The sequence below is a fragment of the Balearica regulorum genome, chromosome 11 (genome assembly GCF_011004875.1).
Source record: "Balearica regulorum gibbericeps isolate bBalReg1 chromosome 11, bBalReg1.pri, whole genome shotgun sequence".
NCBI lineage: Eukaryota > Metazoa > Chordata > Aves > Gruiformes > Gruidae > Balearica > Balearica regulorum.
In genome coordinates this window covers 21,361,129-21,383,676 of record NC_046194.1, presented here as the reverse complement: position 1 = coordinate 21,383,676, position 22,548 = coordinate 21,361,129, and the positions used below count along the sequence as shown (strand labels likewise).

The window sequence follows — 22,548 nt, the reverse complement described above, 5'->3', positions numbered from 1 at the left end:
TCTAAGTTATTACAATAAATAGGTTGTAGGCTAATGTTCTTGTTAGGAACACGAATTCTCCCCTCCTATGTGAAATAAAAAGATATACTAATATAATGAAGTATGTTTGTTTCACAGGTTTGCTGTATTTTTTGTCAAATCAAGGTTTGATGTGTTTTTAAGAAGGTATGCAGGAAAGTCACACTTTTAGGAAAAAAAGCCTGAATGAAACACAAGTGAACGTCTGCTCAGAAATTTTATACATCATTCCAAGTTTAACAGGCAGCGCAAAGAGAACACACAGATATTAGCAAATGACAAAAAGCAGCTTGGTAGAAAAGATGCTTGCAAGGAAATAAAGGCAATGCAGAAAGAAATTAAAAAGCTGACTGTTGAATAAAAAGACGAGCTGCCAGAATTTCACACAAACATAATTTAGAACTGAATCCATTAAAATGAACGGATTTACTATGTCAGGGCAGGGAGGAAAAAAAAAGAAGAAAAATCTCTAAAAAAAAGAATGTTGTGCATAATTTTCAGTAGTCTGAAGGCAATACATGAACTACTGCAGAAAACTGGTTTTGTCAGTATCAGGCACAATATGACAAATGTATGAGTGAAAATGCCTTTAGTGATAGACAGGAAGCAAAAACCCCAAGACTTTAAAAGTTATATAAATGAAAAAGTTCAGCAGGACACTGGATTCAGAAGATGAGGGAGAAATTAAAGCCAAATATAAAACCACATTTGCAAATATGGAATCAAGTCAAACAGAAAATGGTGAATGAAGAATATAATTTAATTCCCACAGACATGGTAAAATAAACAAACTAGGATAAAAAGGAGAGTGAAAAGAGATATACAACACTTTTAAAGAGCAGTAAGAAGGCAGCTGTTGAAATCGTGCATTTAGAAGAGCTAACCTAGCTATACAGTACACTAGGATTTAAAAAAATCATGAAGGACATAACTTGAATGAGCATCAGCTGCGAGAAAAAGATGAGGAGTTTTACTAGACTGTTACTTCGGTCACAAATAATTTGTCTCCTGTAGATTCAAACTGGTTGGTAAACAGTTAACCCCAACCTTTTTTAAAATCAAAGAGCAAAAAAGGGTTAAGCAGAGATACAGTAAATGGCAGTTAATGCACAGGACAACTTAATAGCACATTTTGATTCTACAGTCTCCCAACAGTAAGGTACATAAAGCCTTTTTTCCATGTGACTCAATTTACATTTTTGGAAGAATCCTGCATGTAGAAACAGCAAGAGTGAAGGAACAATTCTATAAACACCTTTGTCCTGAAGATACAGGATAATCTTCTTGTCTTTGTCAATAAAAAAATCAAGCTTTATGATCTTACCCTTTGACTCCGAAAGATTCTTTGAATTTTAAGTGCACTATGAGGCATTTTTCTTACCAGCAACTCTGCTAACTTAATGGATTTATACTGGTTTATACTTGAAGTCTCTGACATAGGTTCATGGACATTTTTATAGTTTCACATGCCAAAAATTAATTTTTTTTTTCCAAACCAACCTTTTTGAACGTGATGATCCTAAGGATTTGGTTCTTTCTGAAGAACTACTGCCCTAAAAACAAGAAAAAATTAAAAAGTCAACACATTTGTGACCAAGTGACCCGTAACAAAAGCAGTTTCTTATATTAACTAGAACACATCTCAGAAGTCATCAGCCCTCTTACAAAAAAAAAAAAAAAAAAAAAAAAAAAAAAAAGAGCAGGAAAAGCATTAACAAAAAGCAACACACAATTTCAATGGTCATGCCAGTTCAGTTGAACTAAATCTACGGAGTTTCAAATCAGTAGTAAGACTCCAAGAAATAATTATCCTTTTGAAAACAGACTTAAAAATAGGTGTCGTCAAACTGCCAGCTAAGTTACTAATGCTCACTAGCCTCCCTATGCATGTATCTTAAAAGAAATTAAGAGAGAGCACTGCTGTAAGTTGAGACAAACACTGCGTATTTCAAGCACTGAGTCTTCATGAAATTGAGGAAATTCTCTCCTTCCAATTCTCAACTTGCACTATCTGCTGAAAGTTCTCTCAGCTTTCAGGAGAAGGGACTGAGAATGGCTCATGATCACTGGCCGGCCCTAATCATGAACAGTTCTGGGGCCCCCTGGTCTGCGTATCTCCACTTTTTTACATTTCACCAGGATTCCTCACAGCACTCCTCGGTGCAGTAGCTCATGCAGGTCTATGAATGTTGTTCACACAACGCGAAGAAACCATCATCGTTTCTGACGCACAGGTACAGAGGGTTCTTGCAGGCTGGCACTAGGGAGCTATCACTAATGCGCACCCGTGAACTGCCAGCAGAACGCGGACGCTTCTTATCTTCCTGCCAGAAAGGGCTGGCTGTCTTTACAGGAAAACTGATTTTTCAGAGGTTTGTGCACACACATCATAACTGGGTTTGGGCAGTATCAAATAACTAACTGAATTCACTGCAATAAAGGCAAACGAAGGCAGGACAGAGGCACTTGTGCTTTCTCTACTTATTAACATGCTGCCAACCAGAATGTTTCCAACAGGAGAGTAGGTATTAGTAAGGGAAACCATATGAAAAATGTCTTTGATGTATATTACACACCACACAGAAGAAATTTGTTCATGTTCAATGCATAACCTGTATCCCCAGCTTTTTTTCTTTTTTTAAAAAAGAAGCACGTTCACCTAAAAAGGACAGCCAAGTAACCTACTGTTATCTGAGTAAGTGCAACTACGAGGTAGAGATCAAGTCTTTTGAATCAAAAATAAGTAAGAGCCTGTTTACAAATAAGCCAAAGAACAGAATAAGGATAAAAGAATATTAACTGTATCTTTTTAAAAAGAAAAACTCACTTTGCAATATACTCAGTCTGAATCAATTAACAACACTTTGAATTTCTTATACAAAAATGCAATTGCATACTTCAGGTAAGTAAAACCTAACTCTTTGTGTTAGGGACGTTTTTCCCAAAAGTTACCGTGCATCAGAAAGACAATGATGTTGTCCAAGTACATTTGTGTATTTCAATAATTTAGAAATAAAGAAGGTGGGAAAAAAACACGATTGCTTGCATATGCCTAAATCAAAGTGAATATCATTGAAAATTTAAAATTTAATTTTAAATTTAAAGTATTTTACAGATAATGTTTCTATTCAACAGATACGATGACATTTACTGCATGGGTCTGACATTTTTTGTTTATTGTAAAGCAACAAGGTGAACTCAGCATTTCCTACACCACCCATTCTACACTTAGTCACACAACTAAAATTCAAAAGCATTTTTATTCCTACCTCTTCTCTATTGTTCTCCATTGAAGATGGACTACTTTTAGGTTCTCTACTTTTACCTATGGAAAGAAATTAAAGGAATCCACTGAAATGCAAGAAATATTAAAAGTTCTTCACATCGTACGTCATAGCATTGTTTACGTCTCACCAGCATGAGTAAAGATGACTGTGTGACTTTCAGAAACAAACTGTTGCACAACAAAACACAGTCCACTATATGGCATAAATTTTACAGAAACCATTTCAAAATTACTTTCAGCTAAGTTGCTCACAGGCTGAAAGACAGCCTTCCCACTGGTGCATTTTTTTAATCTCCAAGAAGTTACTTTAAGCATTTTCTCTTACACATCTTGACATTAAAAATACAATATTAAAGCTGGGATCATGGAACCACAGACAAAAATCCCATTTGACACACAGTGTGATAGATAATTCCCATTTCTCGATCTTGATAATTGTGGAATATAAAACCTAAAGACATGCAACCTATTAATATCTGTTTCATTCACCAGTCCACATAATGGAAGGGAAAGTTTCAAGTTCACTGATTCAATGATACTTGTATAAAGTTGCTCAAAAGACTTAGCAACAGCAGTATTTTAATAGATGTACTACGGAGAAACAGACAAGTAAAGTGGTAGTATAATTACAGGATACATATCATGACCATTTGTGATTTTAACATAAGACTGCTAGCACTGCAAGTTACCGTATCCTTCAACTTCTACACTTTAAAAAAATGAAATCACTTTGATTAGAAAAATTAATGCTGGCTATCTGACCTAGGCTGAACTGTTTGGGTAAACGTCAGTCAAAATTATCCAGCCATTTCTGCAAGTGAAGCTAAGGTGAGGAGGCGATAAAAAATACAAACAGACACAGTTTTTGACCTTTTTAAAGTACCTGAAATTTCTTCTCTGAATATTACAGGCATTCCCCTATTCTCAGGAAAGAGCATGAAATTTGGAAGAAGGGTGACATTTCTTCTGGAGACTACATGCTGCCCACCTTCTACTGTTGACCAATTTTGCCCAAGTGATAAATCCATGAAAAATAATCAGTTTGTACATGCTCAGCAGAAATTTCTTTGATTATGGCAGCTACAATCCCTGTCAATTCTGCATTCAGACTGCTATCCACAGCACATACGCTATTCCCAAAAGCAACCGGACACGCTCCATCATCGGTTTCTACATGTGACTGGGCTGTACGTGCGCCATCCCTGGAGAACGGCTGAGCGTGCTGCATCCCCTCATAGCTCCTAGTGCCGTCCCAACTCCACATGCTCCACTGTCCTGGGTTTGACGGCGATAGAGTTAAGTTTTCTTCCCAGTAGCGGGTATAGCACTGTGTTTTGGATTTAGGATGAGAATAATGTTGGTAACAGACTGATGTTTTAGTTGTTGCCAAGGGCTCAGAGACTTTTTGGCTTCTCACACTGCCCTGCCAACGAGGAGGCTGGGGCGCCCAAGAAGCCACGAGGGGACACAGGCAGGACAGCTGACCCACACCACCCAAAGTTCCGTACCATATGACGTCAGGCCCAGTATATAAACTGGGGGAGCTGGCCAGGAGTCAGCACAGCTCAGTAACTAGCTGAGCATCGCTTCCAGGTGGTGAGCAATTGTGCTGTGTGTCACTTGTTTTGTACCTTCTTTTATCATACTCTTCCTTTTCTGTCCTAGTAAACTGTCTTTATCTCAGCCCACAAGTTTTACCTTTCTCTTTTCAATTGTCTACCATAGTGAGTGAACGGCTGTGTGGTTGTTTTAGCTGCCTGCTGGGTTAAACCACAACATCCATCCACTCTAGGGGTATGAAAGCGCAGGATTTCCCCTGCGACTGCTGCTCCAGTGCACTGGTCACTTGAAACAAGAGCAGGAAGTCAGTCTCTCCTACTCTCTCAGTGATTCTCCTGCTGGCACCCACGCAATGTAGAGGAGGGAGACATCCAATTCAAATGCAGAGGGGGTAAAGAAGCGTTACTAAAGCTGTAAAATCAAGTACTCAAAATTAAGAAAAGCCAGAATGAAAGTTACCGGTGTAACTTCACTTTACTTGTCATTCCTAGCACATAAGCATTATGGTACAGTTCAGCTCCACAGCAGTGCACAAGATAGAAACACTCAATGAGCAACTGCTTCGTATTTTAATTGATCTGTGTGTGTGGCAGGGACACGTTCCAACTCTCTTGAGCCACACAACCATCTTCATCTGCCTCCTCACAACACTCTACCTAGCAGTTCACTTATCTTCCGAATGTTGGAACGAAATGAGATCTGTTACTATATAAACCTGATTTGGCCCCAATAATGTCTATCATTTGTACACTGAATGAGCATCCTGTGGATTAAAAAATAAAAATAAAAAATAGCTCAGTTGCTAAAGACACTATCATTGTGCACAGAAACTTGAGAGGGAAGTAAATTTGCACAGTTAATTCTGGCATTTCCTAATATTTAAGTGTTTAATTCTTGACTTTCCAACTTTAATACGTTCTTTTTTAAGAAATAAAATCTGAGATCTCAAAACCAACACTGAAACATGTCTGCTATTAATTAGTAAGTGTACCCCAGTTTCAAAGATCTGTATTTTAATGCAGGGACCCAAATTCTACTTCATAACTACATCAGATAAAGGGAAAAGACTTCTTTTTTCCAGTATGCACCTCAGCAAAATTTCACTTTGAGATGCATGTACATCACAGTTTAGTTTATTATTCTGCTGAAGTATCACATGAGTATTTTTTTTCCTGTGTTAACCGTTCAGTTTGATGCTGACACAAGGAGGTTAGCACAACATGGCAGCAGACTGTCTCTCAAGACAAGACATTAAAAGATAGTAACTGCACACCAGAAAACCCACAGAAGTTTATTACTTAGGTCAACAGGAAGTTTGAAAATAAACTCCTTAACACAGTCAACACACTCTCATTCTCCTGTACTCTATCACTTCAGCACAACTTCCAGCTCATTAAACAGCAGAGATTGAAAAGTTTTGCACCTGTATCCAGTCCTAGTTAAATGAGGAAACAATTTAACCTAGTTAAATTTGGAAACAAATTTGATTCAGTACTGTTATGAAATAATTTCACTTTTTATGACTGTAATCAGAACGAAGTGTTTAAAATTCGTTACCTATTTCTAACTTGTAAGTAAATATTTCTAATACCAAATTTGACCTACGACTTGAGGTTTTTCAAAAGTATTATTTTGTTTGCAAATGCTTCCAGACTACACGCAGACATCTTTTTCACATAATTATGAAAGCATAATCTCCAGAACTTCTTCCACAACTGCAAGGACTGCAAAAGCTTTACTTCAGCAGAAAAAAAAAAAAAAAAAAGATACTGCACTTACGCATTCAGGAAAACTGAACAAGGAAGCCCTAGCACAGCAAATACATACATGTTTGCCATCTCATGTTTCATAGAAGATAAATTACCAGTAGGATTAACTTTTTTTTCATGTTTAGAAGGGAATCAGAACCAAAAGAAATATTGTATCAATGGCCTATTGTATATTTATTAAGATATCACCATTTAAATCACGTTAGGACTTTGCATAATTGCCCCACTGAGATGCAATATAGTGAAATAACACCACAAAGTTATTTGACTTTAGAATCGTATGCACATTGAAAATAAAACCAGAAAATGTCTTTTTACCTATGGTTTTGTTTTTAGATAATGCTGGAGGAGAGTTTGCGTCCTCAGATTCCTCCGATGAGTGAGCCAAGAAGTCATGAAGTTTCTGCACCAATGTATTCAACTTGCTTTCACTGTTAAAACACAAGTGAAACTTGAAGTTACCTATATATCTCACTCTAATTTACCAAGCTTGAAAGAAATTATGTTTAATCTCAATTAATACACACCAACAAAAGAAACTGAGTTATTGCTTAAACATCTGTTTCTGCAAGAGAGTATCAAAGTAAATAAAAACCATACAATTTTGTTAAACCCTCAGTAAAACTACAGGTGTAGCCTTATTGACAAAAAAGCACTAAGGACTCTGTTAACAGTAATAATAAAAAGCATATTTTAAATAGGTTTTACTGTTTAAAATTATTTACAAAAATCAAGAAAGTCTGCGTGGTAATGCTGCTATGACATGAAGATAGTGAAAAATTAATTTAAGATTCTACTTTGTCAGAAGCTGAACAGGTAAAAATAATAAAATCTTTGGTTTATTACCAAAAATGTAACCTTTGGGGATATAAAACACTAGAAATAGCAGAATTTCACCTACAACCTTAGAAACAGACAGGTCAACAGAGTATGACAGATCTACATCCTCATGCAAAGCTGGTATCACATCAGCCATGTACATATTCACTGTGTATCCTGTATTAATTTTGTCAAAAAACAAACGTGTAGAATCAGATCATTCCTCGATCTGTTTGTATGAGTATTCATAATTAATTTATAAAAAAATACTACCCTGGGAACTTTCACTAGGCAATTTTAGACATCAGGAACTGTTAGTCTTGTATATATACTCATTACCATAAAAAGGCAACACCTTTATCCTACGCTTTTGTTAAAAAGCTACACAACTTCATAATCGACAGGTTATTCCCTCTCATTTTACGTTGTTTATTTCAGATTTTCTCCTCCCAAAGCTTCTGCAATTTCCCGAGACAAATGCCTTTTTCTGGCTGCAAGCCTTGAGGCCAAGGGCAGTCACTCTTCCAGACCCCCGGTATCAGAAGTTGCCATCCAGCTGTTTGCTCCACTATCAGTCCCCTAAAATCTGATTTCTGAGTCATCATACCTTATCTGCTACTACAGAGTTTCAAACTGCTGAACCATGCTACCCACTTCATAAGTTAACCTAGTTAAAGGCTGCAGGCTTCCATCCTTCTCACTTTTTATCTCGCATTACTTTCAAAATATTCTTCTGACAGCAAGAAGAAATAAGATTTTCTGTCCCCATTTTACAGGTTGTAGGAACTTCTGAATATTTATTAGAAGCTCAATCCACTCACCTTTACCATCTCTACTATCTCTCTGAACACATCCATTTATTAATTTCTGACTTTTAAACTTATTGTTTTAAAAAAAATCACCTGTTTTATAAGAAGGCCACACAGGTGAGCCCTCTCTTGAGCAATGAGTGAAAGGGTATCATCACATTAATGCAAATGACTATTTAAACCAGTGAAAATAATCACATATAAACCAGCATAAACCAGCCATTTAAAAAAATTTAATTCTAATTTCATTAAATCTTATGAAGTATTCAATATAAAACAAAATAGCACTTTGTAATGCAAAGATTTTCCACACAAGTAAAGGCCACTTTTCTTTTGAGACTACGTACATACCATCAATCACTTCAGCAACTTTCAGAGAATGTAACAAAGCCGGTTTTACTCTCAAGATATCTTAAAATTTTTCTCTCAATCTGTCTACAAGTCTTTCCCTCTAATTACCAGACTCATGCTGCTGCACAACTGCCAGTCCCTAAACCTGGGCTTCCCTTTTTGTCATGGATGGAGGGCATCCTTGGAAAACATTACAGATGATGACAATGGTACACTTCAGTTTTAAGAGATTGCATGCTCTACTTTAGAGAGGAGATTTAATGACAATTTATTCACATAAAGTTAAAAAAAAAAAAACGTTGTTCAGAATTATTTCATAGTAAAAGTACATAAAGAGATTTTATATCCATTCCAGATGGTCTGAAGAACTAATGCACATTTAGAAAGGCTGCAAAAAAGTAATTTTTGGTAGTAAACCCAAAAAAAACCCACATGTGGAACTCTGCTCATTTAGTTTATAAATAACTTGTTTTGGTAACAGCATTTTAGAAAAGAAAATGGGAACTATAGATGAGTTATAATATTATTGTTCTCAATACAAAACAAATCCAGAATAGTATGCATGTGTCTTTGTGACTAACACTTGGAACATTATCTGCTACCATTTATTAACTCTTATCCCAACTAGCCTAAAATTATAATTTTCAGAGCAAAATGTTCATGCTAACAAACAACAACAACAAATAATCTACAAACTAACACTAAAAACTCTTCTCAACTTGCTTTTCCTTTTGATTATTCAGCATTTTGTACCATAAGCCTGTATTAAGGAATATCAGGTCAAATGTAAGTAAAGGTGTTACACTTACTGTACTTCACCACAAAGAAATTTTAATTTAGGGCAATGCTTCACCTGGTTTTGTACAAAAGCTATTTTATGTCATGCATTTATAGTTGAGAACATATTATCTACAATCTTTTTTAAAGCTTCTACTGCAAAATCCTTACTCTTTGTAATATATTAATAGACCCATCCACTATTGAATTGATCCCAACCTATAAAACGTGTATTTTTAAAAAAAAACACAGGAGCCTCAAAATTTAGAACCATCTCAGAAGCTCTAAGTGAAACAAGCAGTCTCCCTCTGCCATATACCAACAGTCCCAACACTACATGCTAGTGTTTTCAGGCTTGCACGTTTTAAGCAAACGGCTTCACCATCAGTCTAGAGCTATTTCAACACTGTTTAGCCTAATTAAGACAGAAATGAAAAGTGTCCTACTATTACTGGTTTGGCCATGAACCTGATTTGTGACCTTGGGAAACTATCTTACAAGAATACCATTTCTTACCTAAATTCACAGCAAGTGCTGTAATCTTAAACAGTTAACACCTGGCCCTTACTAGGATTAAAAAAAAGTAGGTATTAAGCAAACCACGTATTAGACTAAATGATTCTACAAATCAATAGACTATATAAGAAGAAAACGAAGAGACAGGTGATGTCCTAATCTACGTACAACATACTTAATTCAACCTGGCTGTTGACTGCTGTCCCCTTGTACGCGCTCACCTCTATTGGGTTTGCATGGTTTTGGTAGTGGGGGGCTGCAGGGGTTGCTGCCGCGAGAACCTGCCAGAAGCTTCCCCCATGTCCAACAGAGGCAGTGCCAGCGGCTCCAAGATGGACCTGCTGCCGGCCACAGCTGAGCCCATTGGGGATAACGTATTTAAGAAGGGGGAAAAAAACCTACTGCACAACAGCAGCCAGAGAGAAGAGTGAGAAGATGTGAGAGAAACAACTCTGCAGGCACCAAGGTCAGTGAAGAAGGGAGACAGGAGGTGCTCCAGGCACCAAAGCAGAGATTCCCCTTCAGAAGACCTTGGTGAGGCAGACTGTCCTCCTGCAGCCCATGGAGGATGATGGTAAGCAGATATCCACCTGTAGCTCACGGAGGACCTTGTGCTGTAGCAGTCTGTTCCTGAAAGACTGCATCCCGCAGAGGACCCCATGCTGGAGCAGCTCATGGAGAAATGCAGCCCATGGGAAGGGCCTGCACCAGAGAAATTTGTGGAGGTCTGTCTCCCATGGGAGGGACCCCATGCTGAAGCAGGGAAGAGTGTGAGGAGGAAGAAGCAGCAAAGACAATGTTCATTATATATTCTCTCCCCTGTCCAGCTGAGGAGAGGGGTGATAGAGCAGCTTGGTGGGCACCTGGCACCCAGCCTGGGTCAACCCACCCACATTACTTCATCACCTGTCTTAGCTAATGATCATGTTTCTGCAAAGTGAGTTAAATCACCTTGGACAAATACCATTTTAAGAAACAAGTTTTCATTTGGATCCAACTTGCCACACATTCATGGGGTCACTCTCTCCGATGGCAGGTGAGGTGCTGAAAATTCATAGCCAGGGCAGGGGAAAGAGCAGGACTTCCCATTTCAACATCAAACCCAGGTGACATTGGACTATATTGTGAAACTGCACTGGAAAAACCTTGTTATTGCACTCAGTGTCTATCCACTTTCTTCACACAGTTCAAAAACGTAGGTGGGGAATGTACCAGTTATTGTCAACATCTGGAAGAATAGTTTTAAAACTGCATTTTCTTTAAACAAATTATTTATCTCATTCTTCCACAAGACCCTACCAATTTTTAGTCTAAGTAAGTGCCCCTGATCTGAATTTCAAGTGGCTCCTGAAAGTCAGTGAAATAGGAATGCTTTCCAGCTTTTTAATCTATCTCAATGTTGACAATTACACTTTTGCAAAGTTTTTCTTAAGTGCTCACCTTCGTTAAGTTCAACTCTTGCCTGAATTTTTTCTAGGTTTAAACTTTTAAAATAGCTCAAGGGCATAAGTTTTTAAAATTCATCTTTACAGTTGCTTCAAGTTAAGTTCCAATCTTTTTTCACTTTTGAAGCTGAAATTAAACACTGCAGAACAAGTATTAAGCAGAAAAAAATAAACAATCCTTAGAAAAAAAAATTAAAGTAAAATAAAACCAGATGTGCTTTTAAACTGCTGGTCTGTAGGTTACCTACCACACTCTGCTTCAGACTGTATCCCTACGTGAATGACAGAAATCCGACAACCCACAGCAAGTCCAAATATTTTAATTAAGACAGTGGGAAGAGGAAGGGAAAGCACTAACTGTGTCTGCATTAGAACACAGGAAGGTTTGGTGCTGATGACCCAATCTCCATGCTACATACATTTCAGTAACTCCAACCAGGTGTAGCCTGGTTCTGCGGACTGAACAAGCACCAGCACTTGGAACACAGAATGCTGAAGCACACCTTTCAGCTTAGTTCCACCTGGAAGGAATTCAGTTTGTACACTCCAAGCTCCCCCTGCATTATCAACAACACTGAATAAGCAAGGACAATCTGGACACTTCTTAATTCAGATGCTAATAATGATGCACCCAAAGTTCGGAAGGAGATCAGAACATATTTTTCCAAAGCACTGCTATGTCTAATGTGTTACAAGCATGATCATCTTTTAAAAGTACTGTTTTATAGTAAATAAAGCTGAAATTGATGTAATTTAAACACACAATTTCAAAACTGGTACTAAGCACTTCTCCACTCAAATGTATAACTTCCTTTTATACTGCCTAAGCACTGATGTAATCAGGCCAGTATTCTGTCACCTGCAAATCTTCATAGTTTTTCCTGATGAGAAGAAGTGTTAGACTTACTCCAATTCAAAGATTTCAGCTTCAAGGGAGAGCCTACATACTAATTTCATATGAAATGTGTCAATATTGTGGCTGAACACACATGAATTAAATAGCTTACGACTGTTGGACACAGTGAAAGATGATAAAACCTACAATAGAAGTTGTTTATTTTCTTATCCCTAATCTGAAAAGGGGTGAACACACCTGCAATATCCTAAGAAGCCTACTTCTCAGAAAAAAAATACATAAGCAGAAAATAAAATCAGCCTACCATTGCATCAGTTGAACAAGTAAAAGAACACGTTTTTTTAAAGGTGAGGAAACAGAGCACTTCTATCCTAGTGCTTGTTTTTTAACTCAACAATGGTTTTCCAAGGGCAAAGCAACATGATATGGTATAGCCTAAGTCAGATTAATATTTTGTAACTTATTTATACTGATATACCAATTACACCAAAACAAGTAAGGCTTTACAATCAGGATTCACACAATCTGTTCAAGTTGGTGTGAACCAGCTCCACCGCCAAAGGACACAAACCCTCATGCCCCAACACACACCTGACGCCACCCACACTCTCAGTTCTCTCATTTCTCTTCCACTTCAGTACAAGTATCAGTTTTGACCTATGTGCAGAAGCTGATCCACATTAAAAATAAGTCATTTCTTCTAGTGAATCTAGATAATTTCCCTAATCCAGCTGACTGCTCCTTGGTACGAATGATTCTGCAAGCAGAGGTGATGAGTGTCTGAGTTGGGGAGGAAGGGACTGTAACTTTGGTGGCAGCAGTACGCTATGTGAGCTTGAACAATCAGGCAGCAGCAAAACTAGAGTGGGTCAGGTAAATGACACCAAGAATCACAGAATCATTTAGGTTGGAAGGGACCTCTGGAGATCGCTTAGTCCAACCCCCAGCACAGAGACAGCTACAGGTCACCCAGAAGTACATCCAGTCAAGTTCTGAGTACCTCCACACATGGAGGCTCCACAACCCGTCTGGCTGACCTGTTCCCATGTTTGACTATTCTCACAGAAAAAAAGTTCTCTTGTGTTTAGACGGAATTGTACCATACTAAACTTATTAAGGCAGACACAGCCAGGAAATATCTGAATACCGGAGCTCTGACTGAAAAGAGAGGCGGGCATCTAGCACTTCATCAAACTCAGAGATTCTATGCTTAAAACTTTGTTGACACAGATTCACTTTTCTTTGTTTAGAACTGGCTTTAAATCCACAGGGGCTTAATCAAGTGATACCCAGTACAGTTGAAGACCCTCGATGATATGGATGAAGTAACTTTGGAGCTTAAGTACAGCATAACAGGTTCAGACAAGTAAACAGAATAATTTTCCTCCAGACACACAAGGGGAATAAGAAAGCAATGGTTCAAAGTCACTAAGAGACCCTTTATTCTTTTCAAGGAAGATTACACAATTTTTTTTGCGGAGATGGTATCCAAACAACCATATCAGAATTTGGCTATGTGTTACCACGCTTCATTAAAAAGTGAAAAATTCTTTCGTTTTTAACCTGTTTCTTTAATGGGAGTTAAAAAAAAAAAAAAAAGGCAGCTAAGACAAACAACCTCATTGTTAGGTTGGCTTGATGCCACACAGAAGTCTATAACTTCAACGGCAAAATAATCTGCAAGCTGAAAAAGACTGAAGTCAACCACTTGAAAACCTAAATACAGTATTTTCACCTTTATGAGACAAAAATCACGGCGAACTGAATACCTTACTATGTTAATTCAGGAAAGGAACCTCAAACTAGCATTATTTACCGAGCTTAAAGACGCTTTGTTTAAAGGGAAAGAAGGGCTCCACATCCCATAGCATCATACACCTCTAACTCTAAAACTGCCTTCTCTTTTGCTTCATTTGCCTTCTGCTTCCTGGAGCTTATCACAGATTCTCAAGCAGAAATCACTCGTTACAAACTCCGTCTGAAACTTAAAGTGTGTCCCTTTAAGTCTCCCAAATATTCACAATCAGGTTTGCTACAGGTTTTAAGAGTTGTAGCCCATCTGAAGAATAGGTTTTTATTGTACAAGATAAAAGTCATCTCAGTTTGCCCCACCATCAGTCCTGAATTTACTGTCTACTTTTTTTAGTTTTGTTTTACGTGAGAGATGTATTTGCCCAACCAGGTTTCTACAGTCGAACCTATTAAGGCCTACAGTTGGACCCACTAAGATAAAAGTTTCTACAACTGTACGGCTCTCAGACTTGCAAATAAACTGCCTCAATAGCACTAAAGTTGACACTGGTCAACAACCTGTGTCACCAAATTCTTGATTTTTTTTAAGGTTTCACTCCTTTTCTAAAGGAAAAGAAAAAGGAAAAAAAAAGAAAAAAATCAACATTAATCCATCTTGAATGACAACTGCCTGGTGGCTAGATGTTGTAACAAATTATGAAGGCTTTACACTCTTCCTTTAGTAAAGCAGTGCACTCTACCTACCATCTTTTAAAGTAAATATAAAACCTTCCGTTACATTTGCCACTGAATTTCTACAATTTCTTCTTTCCCCTCCTGACTCACCACCGGAACAACTTGCCACTGACCTATCTGTGAACTGATTCATGTTTCCAAATCACCTGCAGGCACAAGCTGAGCTCCAGTGATACGAAATGTGATTTCATAAGGTTCAGCAGTATCCTTAGGCTTTCCTGCTCATAAAAGACACATCTAGCAATCCAATCTAAAAACATACTTTGTCATAGACTGCAGGCATTTGTTTTTATGGTGAACACAGCACATTTTAGTATATTTTTGATATCATCTTTTGGTGAGATCCATCCCCGTAAAAAGCACTAACTTTTCCTCCCTTCAAGCAGAGGGTGCAAGTGCTCATCTATAACAGAACCAGGATCTTCAAGTTTCCCCAATGTTAAGGCCATCCTCCTGCAGGATTTGTACTATACACCCCTTTGTCACACCAAAGTATTTCGTAGACAATGAAATACCTTCAGTTAAGCCCTACAGAGACCCTGACACAAAGTTTACAAAACCCTAATAGAGACAGTATTGTACTAAAAAGAAAGAATGATGTCACCGCAGTAAGTTCCTCTCAGAGAATTTCATTTAAGTACTGCAAACACATTGGCTCTGGGGCACATCTGGCACAGAAGACGACAGCAGCCGAAAGTTTCGCTCTTCTTGTGGGAAGAGTCAAAGAATCTGCTTACGCCCAATTCCACATGATTGTACGATAGACAGCTAACTTACACTGCCCCTATAGAGAATATGGACGATTGCTATTGGTTTATTTCCAATTAGATTATTTGGCACTAAACAATATGCCTCAAACAACCCTACAATATCACTCAGAATAGAGAAATTCAAGTCACTCAAAAATGCAGAAAATGTAACAAAAACGTTAAGACCAAGTTACCAAAATATCATACTGAAAGTTGAAAAGTCTGAATCATTAAAAAAAAAAGTTTTATTTTGCCAACTTAAAAAAAACCTGGTATCACTACACTGACTACCAGATGGTTCAAGTGAGTAAGATTCAAAGCTTGTCTTCTTTTTCTATTGTTGTGCTTATTTTAACAATGTATGAACTGATTGGTAGGAACAGGTTAAGTCACTATGACAAAGATTCCTCCACTTCAAAAAAGTTGTAAAGAAATCTTTATAAACATTTACAGAGGCAGCATTTTTTTCTTTTTAAGTTTCTTAGTAAGTTACTCCACTTTTAATCATGTTTTTCAGCATGCCAAACTTCTCATCTTGGACATGGGAGACTCCTAGGTTCTTAATGTTAAATAAGAGTATTCCTTATGATAAAAGTTTACAACTTCATAGCCAGCAGACTAGCACTGATTGATTATCTTCCTTTTAAACACTGTAAGTCTATCTTCCAGAAGTGCCGGGAAAAAAATTTTGCCATCAAAATTCTTTGGAAGATAAGCAAACAGTAGAATTCTAACAACAATCTCCTAGCTTTATTTCTGTACACGTCTTACATGAGCAAAATTTCAGATAGCAGAAGATGAAATGAATGTGTAGGGTGATTGCGCAGGGTGACAGAAATGCAGGCAGCTGACAGGCCAACAGGACTTGTGGGAAATGGGAACAAAAGAGAGAGAGAGTGTGTGTGTTTTTCTTTCTCATTCTCTCCAACTCCAATTTTAAGCAGAACTTGAATTGACAGAAAATAAGAAAAAGCCCCTGCGATGTGTTCATCAGCTTATAACCCTGAAACCATGGTAGCCTACAACGTCATTCCTAGTTCCTGGCATAAAAACAAACTGTTCAAGATGAGCTCTATATGGGATGAAAATTACAAAAAACATTTAGACCAAATGAGAACTGATTTAAGGAACAGAAGAAAAGTTTGGAGCACCAAAAAGAAAATATTACACCCATCTTAAAAGTAGTTTGTCACAGCGCCTGTTTATTACGTGGAATAGATCCAACCTAAAGGCTACACACAGTCTCAAATCTATTTTGTACATACTTTTTGATCTTCGAGATCACAAGTAATCTGAAATAATCCAATTTACTTTTCTGTCTGCAGGTTATCTGAAAAACCGCATGGAATGTATATGAGCTTCTGTATCCTCTTCCACGGAAGCACCGACTAAAGCAGTCCCTTAGTAGTACACTAATTGTTGTACTAATGACAACATAAGAATATGGAAAGGGTTAAGTACAAAACCTTCATAATGTAGACCAGAAACAAGCGGTTCAGAAAAGGTCAGAGCAGAATATGGGAAAATGGGGAACAAAATACAACAATCGTAGTAAAATAAAAAGCAAAGTGGTTCAAATGGAAGAGCATTTTTCAGAACATGTAATACTAATTATGACCATATAGGACTCAATAAATATTAGTAAGCCAGATCTTTTTGCTATACAAAAAAAAAATCAAACTCTACTCTTGATTTTCAGGGATTGGGGAAGAAAAAGGAGAAAGCCCCTTGATTAGTATTTCAGCCCACACATGAAATAATCGATCCAACACAAAAGTGGTTTAAGCTGTCAAAGTACTTTGAGAACAGAGAGGGGAGAAAGCGTGAGTGAGAAAGGGGGAAGAGATGGACAATCCCTACCTTACAAAACAAGGAAGAAAACACATGCAGAAGAAAGCGCTAACTGTTGGGAAGTCAGGCACCAAATAACGTATATTTGCAATACTCGTGACTTACACCTAGCACGTGATCAATGTCAATAACAATGATAACCTTTTAAAACTCTCTTTTTGCTAGAAGTAAATTACATACGCATTACTTCCTCGGAAATGTTAAGGCTTTAAAATCAAGCAATACACAGGAGGATGAAAACAACCACCCCTTTAACTTTTGGCTGAAACTAAACAGTAGTTGGGAACTACTCAAAATAAGTCTAAAACCGGGTGGTGAAGATACACAAGTATGACCACAGCCAAAACTTTATCCAGGGCTCGGTACTTAAGACAGCGTGATGCTTCCCTTTCTTAACACTGATTCTGAAGATGCGCAACGTTTGTGAGGGTCAAGTGACAATACTTTATTGTTTATATAGTGCCTTGGGCATTCGGAGTATTTGTGGCTGATGTAGACCCCTTGAGATACCGATAAACCGAAAGCCTACAAAGCCAACTATTTATTAATAGTTTAACATGGCGTCTGCCTTAACACTGACTTTACTTGGGATTTGGTCAGCTTACTTACTTTACGCAGCAAAACAGGAGCCGTTCGTAATAATTAACGCGGTAGGATACAGCTCTTCAAGGGTAGAGGGAGATGTTTGTAAACCAGCATGAAAACAGATCCCTCACGGGGGATCAGCGGGATAGGAAGGACTTTACTACAGCCCCAACACGTGGGGCGGGGGCGGACAAACGGAGGGCACATCCCCGCGGCACCCAGCGGCGGGGGCACGGCGGCCGATGGCGGGGGGCGATGGCGGCCCCGCCCCTCCGGGCCTTCCCGCCGCTTCCCGCCGGGCCGGGACAGGACAGTCCTGCCCAACCCGGCCCTCCCCGCCCGGGCGCGATCCCGCCGTACGCGGGGAAGAGAGGCGTCCGTACCGCCGCTGGTCGAACACCGGGCCGCGGCGACACGAGCGTCCGCCGCCCGGCTGCGCTCGGCCGCCTCCGCCGCCGTCCCCTCCCCCTGCGCGACAACCACCACCACCCCCCCCCCGCATCCCCCTCCCGGCCTCCCGCCGCCATCCCGCCCCCTGCCAGCGCCCGCCGCCCCGGGCCTGTCTCCGCTCCGCCCCACCCCCGCCGCGGGGCCGCGGGCCGGGCCGGGCGGTGCAGCCGCGAAGGCCGCCCGCCAACAGCGGCCGCCGCTTCCCCGCCGCCCGGCAGGGGCGGGCTCCGGGCCGTACCTCACGGGCTCTGCAGTCATGTCTCCGCTGCCGCTGCTCGGTGCGGCCGGCCGGGCCGGAACCGGGCTCAGGCGCTGAAAGGAGACAAAGCCGTTATTGCCACCATCGCAAGCTCCGCCGCCATCTTATCGGAGGGAGGCTGAGAGAGACCTGCCTCCTGCCGCCTTCCTCCTTCGCCGACTCCTATTGGCTCCTGGCCGCCCCCAGCGATTTTCTAATTGGGCGGCTACGACGGGGCCTGTTGCTAGGGTCGTTCACGTCACCGTCTCAACCTTCCCCGCTCTGATTGGCTGGAGGGAGGGTTACATCACCGGCAGGGTCCTGACGTCACACACCAGGTCCCGTGACATCATTTCAAAACAAAGTGTATTGACGACTTTGGCCAGCAGGGGGCTCCTGCCTACGGCTGCCCCGATGGCCTCGGCCATTGCGGCGGGAGCGCAGCGCGCACGCAGCCCGTGCGGGCAGGCAGACCGCGGCGGGGAGCAACGGGCCGCAGGAGACGCAGCAAGCGGTGACAACGAGGGCCGGGTCTCACCCCATCCCCAGCCGCCCGCTTCCTCGGAGGACTGCGGGTTTGGGCAGTTCTGCAACCTGGATTCAACAACAAGTTAATCAGGGCATTTAAATACATCAGCCATACGAAGAGCAACACTGCGATGCCAACCATACTCTAGTAACTGCACTGGAACGACACTCGTCCTCTGTTGGGATCAGCCATCAAACTCAGACCAGGACACAAGCACAGAACCAAGCTTTGGAGGAGACAGCTTCCCAAGTACAGGATAAAAAGAGAGCACGATATGAATAATGACAGCTATACTGAGAATTATCAAGGTTGAACTTGGTGAACAGCACCCAAGGTACACTGCTAGGTAGAGCTTCACTTAAAGCCCAGCTTTGCTAGACCTTTTTTTTTTTAAAAAAAAAAACAACCAACAGAAGATTCTTTAGATAAGGAAACACATCGCTAGCAGCTTCACATAAGTATGCCAAGGTAATTTTCCCTGCTTGTACTAGCAGCTTCTACATTCCTGTCAGTTGTTAAAATCTGTGTGAAAAGAGGAGTGGAATACATCCCTATTCAGAGGGAAAGAAGTTACCTGCTTTCAGGAGAAGGCTACTGAACTCCACTGGCTGAGGTTTGCATGTAAACTGCCATCTTCCCACATGGGAGTTCTCCCCACAGAATGGACCACCAAAACCAAGTCCAGTACCACACAGAATTGAAAACAGGTAACAAGTATTATTCACTTATTATAAAGAACACCAGTTTTGAAAATGAATGTATTTTTCTGCAGAAACTAAAAAAAAAAAAAAAGTACCAACTCACCTGGTTTCATAACGTAATGTGCAAATTGCGGGAAAAAAAATCATAAGTGAAAGCCTTGTCATCTTAAGTGTAACTATTCCTTAATGTCTATTTCATTCTAAAAGGCAATGACAATAGAATAAATAGCATTTTTGCACTTCAGCATATACAAGCTTACACGTTCCAGGGAAATTCTACAAACTGGTCTAAACAGAATTTGCTTTAACATTTTACCCAAGAACTGCATCCTCTACTTGCTGAATTTTAGTAATACCAAACAGCAGATTTAACAACAGCTTTGTTAACAAATCCTATCTCATGGTCAATGCCACAGTTTTGAAAGACCAAAGCATCACCTGCCTTCTAGCCAAATTTTAGAAGGAAAAAATAAATCCGTGTTATCTGACTACTAAAAATTCCACGAAAAAATTGCAAAAAGCCATTCTATTTTTTTGCCACCAGACAGATGAATTAAACTGGAAGCATTACCTATTCTCAGCTCTGCATTAGTATTTCAATTGTGTGATTAAAATAAGAACACAAAACATTTATTTCCTCTTCAAGGGATTTATTCTGCTTTATGGACTAATAACCTACTGATTTAGAATAACTACATATTTATTACTTTTGCTCTATATTTTTTCTTTTACTTTTTCCTTGGGAGATGGAAGAAGGTATTTGAAAGCAGTTTAAAAAACCAAATTTAATTGCATCCAATTCATAACTTATATCTGAAGTTGCACATGAAAAATAAATCCTATTGTGGGAAAAGGTCAAGAAAAAGGAAGAATGGAAATGCTCAAATCTCCCAAAAATTACTCCAGACAACAAAACCTCATAGTGTCATGAGACTGTCAAAAAACAGATCGTAGAAGCACACTGAAATCTGCGTATGGACGGATATTGTGTGCATCTGTGGAGAAACATTCTGCACATCTAACGTACCCCAAGTTAAGTTTCCCCAGCACACACCACCCCTTCCCCCAGCGCTCTACTAACAGACATTGCTGGCTGCTCCAGTATTCCTGGAAGAATAAAGATTCAGAGTTTAGTTTGCAGGACAAACCAAGGGCTGCTGTAGAGTCTCATCACTCTGATTATTTTTTTTTCATAATGATAGTAATTAGTTTTCTTAAGTAGATATTAGCCTACTTTTAAGAAAAATGGCTGAAAGACATGTATAGTTATCAATTGACAAGAGAATATTTTAATAACTTTATGTGCTCCTGACCTAGAAATATAAACTACATATATATCTTTTTCAGATTATTATCTGTGATAAAAGTAGCACAATTAATTCAGAACAATAAAATACTATGCTTAAATTAATTTTATAGGAATGGTCAAGATCTGAGGTTTTCAATGGAATAGATTACGTGCAATGAAACTCTACTTGTCAGAGAAAAAACATGATAAAAACTGAAACCAGATGACTGCTAACTCAAGAGCCTGGGTTTGTTCTTTGTTTTGCTGACATTCTATTCCCCTTAATAAAGTTTAAAGTGATGGTGTGGAATCAGTTGAGTAGTGGTTTATATTTGACAATTAAACCTTTTCAGTATGAGAGAGCAGTGAACATCAAGGTCTAATACAGAAGCAAAGTGCCAGTACTTTTCCAAATCCTTTGTGAGAATTCATCGTTCATAGCGGATGAAAGCACTTAGAAATTTTAACTTCAAGAAATCTGATTTCAGCATAAGTGATTTTCTGTTATAGACTGGACAATTTTTAAAAAAAACACACCATCAGAAACCATTGCTAATAAACCATAACGGAACACTACAGACCATTCTCTTCTCCCGACAAAGTTTGGCTACAAGATGCCACCATCTAGCATATATGACGTCATGGGCAGCATATCCAAACAAGCATAAGTGATTCAGGCATCTGATTTTCTTCAGGTGTTCCAAATGTTTAGAAAGTTAAGCAATTGACTTTCTTCAGTACTTCTAAAACCTCTACTTTGATTTGGCAGGAATATAGACTAGGAATAAAATAAATTAAAAAAAAAAAAAACCACCGTTATGCTTACTTTTACTCTTTAACAAGGCTCAGAGTAAGCTTTGCTGAACATTTCATTAGATGTCCGGTAATTGTGACCATAAAAGCATTCCCTTTTTTTCCTAAAGCCTCAAGGCAGCCATCATCTCATCATATTCCCCAGACACCAACAGCTATCCCATCACCTGCCAGAAGGTTTAACTTGCTCATACCCTCACATCTGAACATGTATCTTAATCACACAATTACACGTGTACACTCAGCCACATGAACATCACCAGCCACGGGATTAATTAATGTTATTCACACAAGTACCAAGCCATACGCTGCAGATGCAGAGCTGAGCATGCTTTCTATCTTGTTGGAGGACTAAGCAGTTCTGCCCCTGAAAAGCACGTGCTTATGTAGCATCTCTGTTAAAGGTTGAACCTCAGGAATGACTACTAGGCACCACCATCAAGAAGCACATTCTGTGCTGAACGCTAGAATGGTTTGCAAACAGGAGCTTCCAGTAAATTGTAGATAACACAAACCGTTACCTAGATTAATCCACTTAGATTTACTATCTTGCCTTGGCCTCAGCTCATCAGAGAGCTTCCTAAATTATTTCTAGCTGTTATTCCAAAGTATTTTTTAAACACACCGCAGCCCCTTCTCAAAAGCAGAAAA

At 39.4% G+C, this 22,548-nt stretch overlaps 1 protein-coding gene across 10 annotated transcripts in view; it reads right to left on the bottom strand.

The window, feature by feature from the left end:
* Positions 1-18,790, bottom strand: part of ATRX (ATRX chromatin remodeler) — an 81,546-nt gene extending 62,756 nt beyond the window's left edge. For 8 of the 10 annotated variants that reach the window (XM_075763664.1, XM_075763665.1, XM_075763667.1 and 5 more), the window contains exons 1-4: positions 18,567-18,790; positions 6,952-7,064; positions 3,288-3,343; positions 1,519-1,571 (exon numbers count right to left, since the gene is read on the bottom strand). In XM_075763664.1, the coding sequence (XP_075619779.1) occupies positions 1,519-1,571; positions 3,288-3,343; positions 6,952-7,064; positions 18,567-18,586 (242 nt within the window). In that variant the 5' untranslated portion in view covers positions 18,587-18,790. Of the gene's footprint in view, positions 1-1,518; positions 1,572-3,287; positions 3,344-6,951; positions 7,065-17,902; positions 18,109-18,566 lie in introns of those variants that run through there. The other 2 variants (XM_075763669.1, XM_075763671.1) reach the window with 2 other exon arrangements.
* Between the last annotated feature and the right edge of the window lie 3,758 nt (positions 18,791-22,548).